A 12744-nucleotide genomic window follows, 5' to 3' on the forward strand; every position below is an offset into this window, starting at 1 on the left:
CATCTACGTCTGATTATACGCTGCAGCTTCGGGACGGGGGCTCTGAGCTCCCCGTGTCATTTCTCTCTGGTGACTCACAGCTTTGAGGAATCTATAAAAGTTTTGCCCTTTGTCTTGTGTTTTTCTTTGTGGTTTTAACATTAACACCTTATTATGCAGCAGCATGGTTGCTAAACTGCATTTCACCGTTAAATCATCAATGCTTTGCAAAAACAACTGACAGTGTTAGTGTTTATTATGAAAGTTGAACTGTACATTTTATTTTATCATAGCTTTAGTTTTGAGGCATGATTTACACATATGCAGCTCAGAATTTTGTGTGTTGTTTTGGCCCCCGAACATAATGCCTTGTATCAGATGGAGATTATTGTATCAGAGGGGAAACAGCCATGATACAATCTCATCCGTAAAATATGATTACAAGATAAATAAATATGGTTTTCTCTGTAATTTTATCAAATTGTCTTTACAAATTGTGCCTGTGTCATAAGAACAATCATTTACAGGGGTCACAGCAGCATATTTACAGTGTGGTCGAGAGGAATGTTACATTTTTAACAAATCTTAAACTCTACATCCAAAACAAGTTAGCTATCTGTTTTAATATAAAACAACATTGTTAATAGACTTAAGTGTGTTCAAAGAAGTGCAGCTTCATAAATAGCTTGAGAACTTATAAGGCAAGAGAAGCATACATTCACCATTATTAAGAAATGAAACAAACAAAAAACACTTTAAAGTAAGTAAGCGTGGTACAACTTAGACATGAGTGTGCTGAGGAAATAGTCTTTAGGAAAAAATGTACACTTAATAAAATCATCATCATCATCATCATCATCATAAATCATCTTACACAGTGATGGACTCCAGTTTTGTGCCTTGCATGTATTATCATTACATTTGAGTCACAGACCTCAGTATCGGTATACCTCTTAGAACATTTGCAGCTTTCTTTAAAGGTATTCAAGATATTCCTCAAATATTCTTTCATCTGGACTAAAAAAAAGTAGTTGAATATATAATTATTTTCATCTTACAATCCAAAGTGATGTATGGTCTTTTTACAACAACAAAGGAAAACAAATGGAAGTTAACATTTTTGTATGAATCAAAAAAGGAGGTACTTCACTAAGTTTTTGTAATACCTTAAAAAATGCAAAATCATTTCTGTTATTGGATCATTCTGTTGATTATTTAAAATATGCCCATTATAATTTTTCAGAGTTTAAGATGACATCCTCTTCATGCTTTATTTATTTTTTTTACCAGTAAAACTTCTTAAGATATTCATAAACCATATCATATTTGACTTGTGAAGCTGAAACCAAAGATTTTTGGGCAATTTTTGGTTAAACAAATCCTGAAATACATGATCCATTATCACATTAATTTCTGTCAATAAACTAATTGTTTCAGTTTTAATTAAATGACCTTATGTTGTAGTTTGCCGGAATTCAGCTCTGTGACTCGAATGTAATGACAACACTTGACAGGCGCAAACTGGGTCTGGTGCAGCCAGAACAATGAATCTCCGGGTCAACCAGGTTGTTCAAACGTCTGTGTCCAGCGGGGGAGGGAAGTCGAGACACGGTGACAGCGAGTCCTGACTGTGTGTGGAGCTAATCCCAGTGTCTGAGTCTGTGTCTGTAACGTCTAGAGGGGACAGGCTGTGTTTGAGTTTCACCGTCTGTGAGACGCTGCACTGAGTCTCACTCTTCAGAGGGACCAGGCTGGACTCCTCCTCTTCTTCTTCTCGGTCCTCAATCTGCAATGAACTCAGCTGGGCAGCCAGCTTCCAGCACTCCTGATCCTTGGAGACCAGCGTGGCTTCGTAGTACTTCAGCTGCTTGTCTATTTCTGCAGCTTGGTTGTGGAGCGAGACGCCGGTGAAGAGGCTGCGTTTCACTTCATCCTGCAGCCGCTCCAGTTCCTCGGCGCAGAGCGTTTCGTCCGTCTCCGAGGGGATCCAGGAAGCAGCCGCGGCTCCTTCCTGTTCACCGTCCTCATAGTGGCTCTGAGGGAAGTTACCCCTCATCAGCTCGGCATCAATGTCCCGAGACAGCTTGAGGATGAGCTCCTGGTGCATCCGGACCTGCAGCTCCAGCTGTTCGACTCCATCGCTGGTGTACAGGTACTCCTGCAGCTGCTCCTCACTGTGCGCCCCCAAACTCTGACCACAAGCCTGAGCCGGCGTACTCTCACGCTCCGCTTCTCTCTGCACTTGCAGCTCAAACTCCTCGATGTCCAAATCCAGCTCCCTTATGCGTTGGATCTGCTCCCGGATGGTGTGGTCCTGGTTGAGGATAAGCTGCACCATCCGGTCGACCTCGTCAGCACCCAGAGAGCTCTTGCTATCCTTGTGGAGCTTCTCCAGCTTCCGGAAAGCTTTCTTCACCATACGCTTCTGCCTCTCCACCGGCACAGGCTGGGTGTGCTGAGCACGACCGTGCTCCCATCGCTTTGGCTTGGCCCCTTTGGTCTTTCCAACATTCTTGGCGGGCTGAGGCACAAAATCGCTGGTTTTGAAGAGAACAAACTGGATGAAGGGTCTCTGGTCACCCCAGGCATACCAGAGTCTCAGGATCCTGGTGAGAGGAGGCAAGGCTCTCTCGAAACCCTTCCACCGCTCAACGAGACAGAAGTCTTTGGCATCCCCGTGCAACAGGCGCTTGCTCTCTGGGATTGACTTGTGATCATCCAGTAACGCCTGAATCATATCTGCACATGTTGTGTGCTTCGTTACTCCACAGACAACCTTGTCCTCGTTGCAGACTGTAACCTGAATCTCCTTTCCTTCCACAGGCTCGGCATCTTTCGTCCTGGTAAAGAGACAGAAAAACAAAGCAACCAATTAAAAACTTGTGTTTACCAAAGATGTCCTCATAAGTTTCTTGGAACAAAGTCATCGACTAAAGAAATCTTAGTAGACTTCAACCAAAATGACTGATCAGCTGATTCCCATGAAATGTTGTACAGGCATTCATGCTCCCCAGAGGATAAAGCCCTACTGACTTTGGTAATGACCTAAAGTAACCTCTAGTGACACAAGCAGGTCTTCATTTTCACTTATCGACTGATAATATCTCAACATCTATGTTTTGTCCTGAAACATGTACAGACATTCATGGTCCCAAGAGGATAGTGCCCTACTGACTTTGGCACTAGCGGTAACTTCAGGGCATTACCAAAGGCAGTTCTAAGTTTTCACTTTTCATTTGAAATATCTCAACATCTACTATATGGTTTGTTGCAAAATGTGCACAGACATCCATGGTCCCTTGAGGATAAACCCTACTGATATTGTTGTCTAGTGCTGCAAGCAGGTCTTGATTTTCACTTAGCCAGTGAACTATGTCACATTTACTAGATTTTCTTTTTACAAAACGTGTACACACACTCATGATCCCAGGAGGATAAAGCTTTTCTGACTTTGGTAATGCGCTGACTTGGCCTCCAGAAATGTTTCCATGAGATTGAAGGAGGAAAGATGACATGCAATAAAGATGCCTTGTCAGATTTGAACCAGGGATGTTGAGATTACATGTCAATGTGTCTTCAACACCTGGACAGCTCAATTTAAAAAAAGTTGTTTACAATATTTGGTCGGTGATTTGTTTTTGTAACCAACCAACCTTATAAGAAAAGTTATGTTGAATGCAAGCTTTACATCAGCAGTTACAGTGCTGCAGTTTGAAGAACACTACTGAACAACTCTCCTACTCATGCTTTAAAGGTCCTTTCACTTTTCTATATTTTCTTAAATAGATCCTATGTTGATGGTTTTCCATTAGGTCAATGAGCAGAAAACTACATTGGCTCATTTTGCGCTCACTGGCTTGATTCTATTAGACTGTTACTCATTGTCTTACTCATCACTGATGATGATCACTTAATGGTTCAGTTCTGAGCTATTTAACTCCAAGGCCCTCATTACCTTTTCGTCTGGACCGTAAAACTTGCTGAAAAATTGACCTCTGATGAGCCGATGATATCAATTTTTTACAAGCTTAATGGACCACCGGTAATATCCAGGACCTCATATCCAGTCGTTAAATGATAGGCACCAGCATTGCAGACATCCACAACACGAACAAGTAATCGAATAAGAAATCCGTAGATAACTTTGCCAGACATTTCAATTTGATTTCAAGATAAAGAATAATGTATCAAGTTATTGTTTATCGGAAAGAAATGTTCGTTTAGTCTGAAATTCATGTGATTTATTAGGGGGATTATTATGTACTGTAGCTTACAGTCAGTGAATTACTCATATTTAAAGTTAAAGCCAACTCTGACAGTGAAAAAAAAAAAGAAGTGACATATAATACTCCTGTAATTGCAGACAGTTCAATCTCAAAGAAACCTGAGTAAGATGATCTATATAATATCTCTATCAGGCAAAAACTGGAGATCCTCCTCTGACAGGGAACTTTAAACTGGTTGCAAAACCGCAGACCAACATTCCTTTACCCCCAAAATCAAACAGGGAATACTTTAAACTGCTAACAGCAATAAATCAGAATAGTAAAGTTGTTATTCTGGTTATTGTCAAGTTTCATCTGCAGTCCACAAAAGGGTTTTCAGACATCAGTGAGGGACACTTGTTAATGTTATCTGTCAGAAGGGGAAAGGAACCACAAGGCCAAAATTGTGTTTAAGCAACAGTGTTTTCAAAAAGGATTTTTCATTTGAAGTCACTTTGAGGAGGTTTAAACTGGTTATGAAACCGTCTCAGTTTTATACTGATGCCTGTATGTATGTATGACCTACATGAGAAAACAAGGCCGTCGGCGAGAGGGTTGGCTATTTCTATATTGAAATACATTCTTTTTCAACATAATAATTGCTGATTCATTTCTTTCATTGTTTCATTTTCAATCAAATGACCTTCATGGGGCCTCCAGCAGGAATCAGCCTACCACGGACACAAAAGCTTTTGTCTACAGGTGCACAACACACAATTAAAGTTCCTGCTTGAGCTTTAAGCATTTTTAAAGATTGCATTACAGTTCAAAATAAAGTGAGAGCTGCATTCATGGATAAGTGCACACTAAAGCCTTTTACAAAACATGAAACCTTCTGATTAAAATCAAATACTATAGGTGTTCGGCCTCCATAGGAAATGTTTAGTTTTGCCTTTGCCTTGGTATGTAGAGATGATTTCACATCCGACCCTTGCATCATGTAACTGCTGTGTGTTTACAGTATCTGTGGAGAAAACCTTGGCCGACTACATTAACCTCTGATTGTCACGAGGGAGGGCGGACAAAAATACACATCCTCTGAAGACCCTACAGATACAACCCGCCCACCCGCACGCCAACACAAGTGAGGTGTATAAAGAAATACTCAAAGGGGATAACTTAAATGCTGCATTATCTCCCAGTTTGCTGATTTTACTGTCTGATACCACCGTGTTTTGGTTCCCACACGGGACGAAAAACACACAACTGGAGCATTGTGTAAACTGGCAGTGAATAAGGTCTCAGGAATGCGATACGTATGCAACAGGCTGGTTAATGGTTACGGAGACCCTTGGAGACAAACGAGGCAGAGCAAATACCTGAGCTATGTGCAAGCCAAACAACTGCAGCATGCCTCGAGCAATCAAAGACAACGACCACGGCGACTTTGACCTCAGAGTTTCAATCCGCCACGGCGACTTTGACCTCAGAGTTTCAATCCGCCACCTACTCAAGGAACAGCTCAGGAGAGAAAACAGTGGGCTGACACAGTAAAGGCCACACCTGTACAATATAATGCAACACATAATGTTTTTCTCAAAAAATACTTAACATAATAAGCTGAGCAGTCTCAGAAATTCAAAAACAATTAAACAATGAGCTCATGTACATCATTTTTTGGCGTTGTACTGCAAAACCCCCTCAAAAAGTCACAAGATAAAACTGAGGGGTCGAGTGGTGATAAACAGGGTATGAAAGAAGGAAAAGAAGAGAAGCAATATCCTAGTTTAGGTTAAATAAAGTCAGAAAAACAAATGTTTAATGAGGAATTATAGATTGGTTTACCACTTCAGTATGTGAGAATGAGTGAAATTAACAATCTGAAGAAGTTATTAGGTAAATTCAAATGAAAACTGCTCCCAACTCATGTACACAAATGAATGTACTTATGCTGCTAATAGAGTTTTGAGGAACATCCGTTTTTGTTTTTCATTTATTGCTTCTTTATACTCCATTTAGAGGGACATACAGCACCATGTATGTATTTGACAGTTTTAGTTATGAATCGCAAAACAGGCGATTAAGATTTAAGATACAAAAAAGTATAATCTTTATTAATTATGGTGAAATTGTGATCGATTAAACTGCACAGTGATGTACAGTATAAAGTCTTTAGATTTAGTATAACCTTTACGGGAGTGCAGGATTTTAAAAGCTGCATTCACACACACAATAATGTATCTGAAAACTTATCCCACCACTGGAAATCTATGACAAGGGGCCAAAAAAAGGGTTTATCTTAAGGTGTCAAAAAGTTTTAGAATGTACTGCATTGCAATACATGGATGAGAGGATGGATCAAAGAATAGGAGAGACAAAAAGGAGGGAAAAACAGTGAAACGTGCAGCATAACTACACTAAACATCTTTAAATACCCGAAGAAGCACAAACACTAACGCTAGCCTAAACATGTGACAAACATGTGTCCATACGGTCACATCTGAAAATACAGGTGACTAAACACGCTCTACAGACAATTGGATATTTCAGAGAGGGTGACCCAAGCCCTCAGCTGTGCAGGAAGAGGGTACAGCAAGGCGGGGAAACACCTGTATTTGTCCTGGTCCACAATCACCAACGCTCACACAACATCCTGCCACCACAGTTCAATGGACAGAGGGAGGAAGGGGAAAAATGGATTCACTATGGTCTGTTTTCAGCTCCACTCTGATGGGAAGAAAGTGTTGACATATCTACAAATCTAGGACTGGAATAACACTTTTTCATGGATAGTAGTGTTGAAATGCTGAAATATGTCAACAATTCTCAGAGGCTGTGCTGCGAATAAAACGTGAATATTTCCATATTTCTTTATGTGACTTTCATGATATTGGATAGGCAGCAGGCCAACAAGGTTACTAATGTAGCTTTAGGGTAATGTGGGTAGTTTCTCATCAAACAGGCAGCTACTTATGCTAACTATTTGAGTTTGTTACAAGCAACCGAGTCTGCTACAAGATTCAATTCCCATACAACTAAACTGCACTCTCAGTTACGTTTAGAAGGAGACGTGTTTCTTCCCTTATTGTGGTTGCAGTTTGAAACAGTTTGAAACAGGTGGTTACTGTTGTAAATTGAAACGGAACAAATAAAAAACAATGAAAAAGTTCTTGGTTGGGTTTAGAAAAAAACCAAACTGGTTCGGCTTAACATTACTGAAAACCACTTGGTTCACACCGGACACAAAAAGCTCTCCCTTGGCTAAAGGCCCTGTGCTTTTTTGACCAATCCACCAACCCGACTTCCTCTCTGAATTACAACAATTTATTTGAAACTTATAAGCGGTATATCAAAAGCAAAAGTAATCCAGGCATTCAGAATGCTGCTTTGTTGTATGAAAACGTAATTTGTAAGCGAAAAGGCTGTTCCAAGATTGCTTGGCTGCATAATATGGCTTCTGTCTGGCTTACTTATTGACTTTGTATATTGACTAGTATAACTTAGCATAATGAGTTTGGTTTCACTACTGCCTAAATCAACAATTAAAATAGTTGTGCCTTCGAAGCAGCACTTCCTTCATTTTTACAGCATCAAGTGTAGAAAACCAGGACGTACATTTTCACCTGTGACGCCACAAATAGATTATCCAGAACAAGCTGCAAAACTTCAACGATCAGAAATCTAAGTTTAGGCCTAGTTGTAACTTTAAGAGGAGTAAGGGACAACAGGTGACTGTGATAAACTGAGACCTACTCCGATCAATAAAACACAACCTGTGGCACATCATGAATGGAGCAATGATTCTCAGAACTCCCACAAAGACAGGAGTTTGAAACTAGACACCTGAGTATTTATTTCACTTTTGAGCTGTTTGAAAGTTGGATACCTTTTTATACTGCAAAACTGTTTTACTGTCAATAATCAAATCACTGTCAAACATTTTGTGAGACTGGCGGTACTTGTCTCTGGTATTGGACTAAAGGACTAGTCAATTTCCTGCCAGGACATAACAAAAACCACACGCACCATTAGGATGATTGCATCTCAGCTAACATGTTCATAAGGGCTGTCACTTTGATTTTCATAGTTTGGGATTAAGCTGTGGTTCCAGGCGCCACACATGAGGGTGGCCCTCATAGGTCACTTCTTTGGGGGCGATAAATAACAAAGCTAACACTGATATTGTGATGAACTTAAGATTGGAAATGCGCCAATAGAGTTAGGACTATTATGATAAAATGATATCATGCGGATTGATGCTGTGAAGTGAATAACACAGGATGGGTTAGACGGCAACATTTCACACTTGACTGAACCCAAGAAACCTGAGCAGACCTGCTTAACCTCAGTTTGAACTTACAAGCTGAGATATCGAGTGAGACATTAGACGTGCGGCAGGAAACCACATTTCAATTATATGAATTTTTCAGCACAAGTTTCTGTGTGGGGCGATTACGTTACAGCTCCGTCATGGTGTTATGCTCATAATGACAACCTTGTAGACAAGAACAATTCCCTCTGTGTAATAAATTAGCGCGCTACAAGTTACCACAGAGGACTGCATGCTGGTGGTTCCAACAAGTCATAACAAATGACAGAATAATAGCTTTTAAGGAGCTTCTCAGATCAATAGTGATATGATAAGGTGATGCAGATATTTACAACGGAACAAAGCTGAGATAGCATATCATATTTATCATGTAAAAATGCTGCCAACAGGTCCTGACTTTCTTGCAATTGAACGAACATTTCAATAAGTGTGGTGTTGGTGAAATGATGTGTTCGCTCCAAAAACAAATCGTAAATTAAAAGTGAAATTAAACCTCATAGAAACCGCAAATAATTATTCTCGGAACTCTATTACTAGAGCTACCACAGAGCCCACACTGTCACTAACTGCACTGCCTGAAGAAACATCAACTCATTTTTGTAAATCAATAAATGGATTTTAGTGGGAAGCAGACAGAAGGGTCTATTATATGAGTTTGAAGGATATATATATATAAAGTATGTCAAACTGATTCAGCAGCGGAAACAGATTAGAGATAAAGATAGAAGCTCAAACCTGCAGATCACAGCGTAAAAGTGAACAACAACATCACCTGGAGATCGAGACAGAAGACAATTACATTAATGAACAACACTGTTCCCGTAAAGCCGAAATCATTAAGAAACAAAAAGCAACATCTGTAGACATTCAGGAGACCTTCAAGAGCTAGAACAGCATAGAAGTGCTACCATTAGTTATGGATGTGCTAAAGTACTCTGCTAATGTTAGCTCCACGTGTTTTTAGGTAACAATTGAACATTTTAGAGACGTATATCTCCTTCCAACCTCTCCAGGTAAAGAGTATCACAATCACACAACAATTAACCATGACTAGCAAATCCACTACACCAGCCTGAAATCAAAGAACATTTTAAGTTTTACGACAAACCCTCTACATAGAAACCACAATGACAGCCCCGCGACGGCACCGCTTGAGTAAAAGTAAGGGGATCACCAAAGTCGTTTTATGGCATCCCTCCAACAGTTTGTATATTTCAGTTTGGACCAAAGTAGTGAACCGACTGACTGCCTTTACCATCCATAGAGGCACAACGCTTTGAAACATGAGTAGAAAATTGCAGTAGATCGTATTGATATACCCATAACGTGTTGATATCTAGGATAAGGAAGGTGTTTTCTGTGTCTGTTTGTTATAATAGCGGACGTGTACACAGAGCATGTCGTGGACCAGATACCAGACAGGAGACGCTTCCTCTCTGTTTCTTATCTCAAAGAGGATGAGGGATCAGCGAGGAAATAACATCACTTTTCTATCTGCATATGTTGATCTCTCGGGATGACTCCCCCCTCTGATAGGCATCTGTGCACAGAGACACAACACGCCCTGCTCTTCCCTTCCTCTGTGACACCACCCACACCTCTTATTTTTCTTACCCCCCCCAGCAGATCTGTGAATCACCAAATAAGCTTTTGCTCAGTGAAAAATAAGAAGTGGCTTACTCTCTTTCAACACAATTGCCATCATTCAATTTCTGCTGATAATTGGCCCTGTGCACAATGCTGTCACGCTGTTGCATTGCATTTTTAATTGAGGCCTGTCCGTGCTGGTCCACTGTATGAAGCCAGTGTGACACACAGGGTGACGCAGTGTGATTCTATTGATGGCTTCGAGCATCAAAACAGCTTTAATCAACGCCACACGTATTCTGAAGTTAGACAAAGTTCTGAGCCGACTGCGACTCATCATGTAATTCTCCTGCAAACATCCAGCTCCGAGCGAGTAAGAGCGAGTCTCTGAATTCAAGCGTTTGACATATCTACAGATCTAAACACTTGAGGTAATTATAGGTGCCGCGATAGTAATTACTACACAACATGAAAAAAAAGAAAAGAAAACCACTGTATCCACTGGAGACAGCGTCAGTCAGACAGTTTTGAAGTTATCAAAGCTCTGTGTGTGATGTGGAAATACATCCATCCTGCTGCGGGTGCCACTGTCAAAGAGGTTTTCTTTACAGTAATTTAACATAAAAGCCTGTTTTTATTTCTGAACTTAATCCAAAGCCTTTTCCGCAGAGTTTGGTGGTAAATGAGTCTTATTAAGTAAAGCTAATGAAAACACTTCTTTACCCACAATTCAAAACCTCCCTGATCCTGGTCTTGGCAACCTTAATTCCTGTCTGCACCTTGCGAGGGATTGGACCGTGACCTAGATACCTCAAAAAGAGAAACTAACTCAAATAGAATTTGTGCACCAATAATGGTGGGCAGCTTGTGGCTCAGTAAATCTAATGTTCCTACATTTCTTTAGAAAAAGCTGAGGCTGGGGCACATCAAAAGGCCACGCTAGCCACTCGGGGAAATTGCTAAAGCAAATTATACGAGCTCTGATGACAGGATCTCTCTCGACCTGAAGTAAGGATGTTCTTTGACTCTGTTGTCCCAGATGAAATGTGTATTAAATAAAAAAAAAAGCATCTTTGTAGTAATTACAGAGCTGAGCAGAAGCTTTAATAAGTTGATGAACAGTATAGGGTACTTTGACAGGAATGAGGAGCACTATCAAAGGGCTTATTTTACTCAAACGTTTTATGAAGGGGACTAGCCTGATAACAAACAACTTCTGACACCAGTTTCATTTAGAATGTCACATTATGTAAAAAATGTATAACAATATGCAATAAAAATTCTTGATGTACACACACACACACACATGCAATACTGCCTTAAATATTGAAAGATATACTTTTTAATCTTCATCCAATATGCTGCCCAAATCCAAATGCATTGGGTTTTCCTAACACTGGTTGAAATTGGTTTTAAACTGTATTCGAAGTGTGTTAGATGTAGTGACGTAGGTAGTTACAATGGGCCCAGGTGGACACTAGTATGACAGATCCTAACAGGCCATTATGAAGCACACACACACACACACACACACACACACACACACACACACACACACACACACACACACACACACACATCGTATCATCTCGTCACATCAAGAGTCTCGACACGGGACAATATCAACATATGTATTACCCAGCAATCATCATTTAATATCCATATGACAGAAATAATAAAGAAAAAAAGAATATTTTCTATTATTCTATATGTTTTATAGTTTATGTAGAATAAGAATATCATTTTTGGAGCATTCTTTTTTTGTGTAACGCAACATCAGGCTTTACTTAAACTTTGATAAACAGAATGCAACAAATACATAAATATAAAGCCACTGAATTGTTGTTTTTTAATTAAAATGAGCGACACCAGAAACAACAAATTGTTTAAAACTTAAACAGGAATTAGAATTCCAGTACATCATAATTATAGTTAAGAGACATATCATTTGATTGAAGTGAATAGATCAGTCACGGATACTCCATCCAGCCGGTGGAGACAGTATTGGTCTGACATCGGTATTGGTGATTCCCTACAATCTGAATCCCGATCAGTCCCACTGAGTCCATTCTGTAATCAACACACTGTTGGAGGGCCTGCTCTCTCTAAACCCCCCCCCCATCACATGGGCCCCTGTGCAACTGCCCTGCCTGCACCGGCTCTATCTACGCCCCTGGTTAGAAGAACAAAACTAAAAATAAACTATAACATATTGGTAATGTAACTTTCTGTCCCTGTGGTTGCTTGTTGTGTTTAAATGCTGCATTAGTCATACTCTGATGTGTAATTAACGCCCAATATGTTGCTTTATATTGACTTTGATTGCATTTGGACTGCAGCCAGCAGTATCCTTCTCATATAAATTGGATGTAAAAAAAAAAAAAAAAAAAAAAAAAAACTTGCTTTAAAAGTTTAGACAACTTTGCCCTCAGCCATGCACCCACTGCGCAGCGTCGTGCGTAATCCTCCCTCCCCAACACACTCAACAGGTTTCCCAAAGAAACTTCACCTTAATCATCAAATTACCTGTTCTTCTGTCGAGCTTTAAGGAAGTTTTTCCCAAACGGAGCCATGACTCGGGGAGCGAGAGGGGGAAAGAACAGAGCAGCAATCCGGGAATGCGTTACAGTCCCGGCATGGCAG

General features: G+C 40.2%; 1 protein-coding gene across 1 annotated transcript; it reads right to left on the minus strand.

Annotated features, from left to right (window-relative positions):
* Window positions 1-226: 226 nt before the first annotated feature.
* rassf9 (Ras association domain family member 9) lies at window positions 227-12744 on the minus strand. The gene is made up of 2 exons (XM_054620589.1): window positions 12628-12744; window positions 227-2819 (listed from the first exon to the last, which is right to left on the minus strand). The coding sequence occupies exons 1-2, from the start codon at window positions 12672-12674 to the stop codon at window positions 1550-1552; spliced, it is 1317 nt and encodes a 438-aa protein (XP_054476564.1). The 5' UTR covers window positions 12675-12744; the 3' UTR covers window positions 227-1549.

The sequence above is a fragment of the Anoplopoma fimbria genome, chromosome 19 (genome assembly GCF_027596085.1).
Source record: "Anoplopoma fimbria isolate UVic2021 breed Golden Eagle Sablefish chromosome 19, Afim_UVic_2022, whole genome shotgun sequence".
In the NCBI taxonomy this organism is placed as follows: domain Eukaryota; kingdom Metazoa; phylum Chordata; class Actinopteri; order Perciformes; family Anoplopomatidae; genus Anoplopoma; species Anoplopoma fimbria.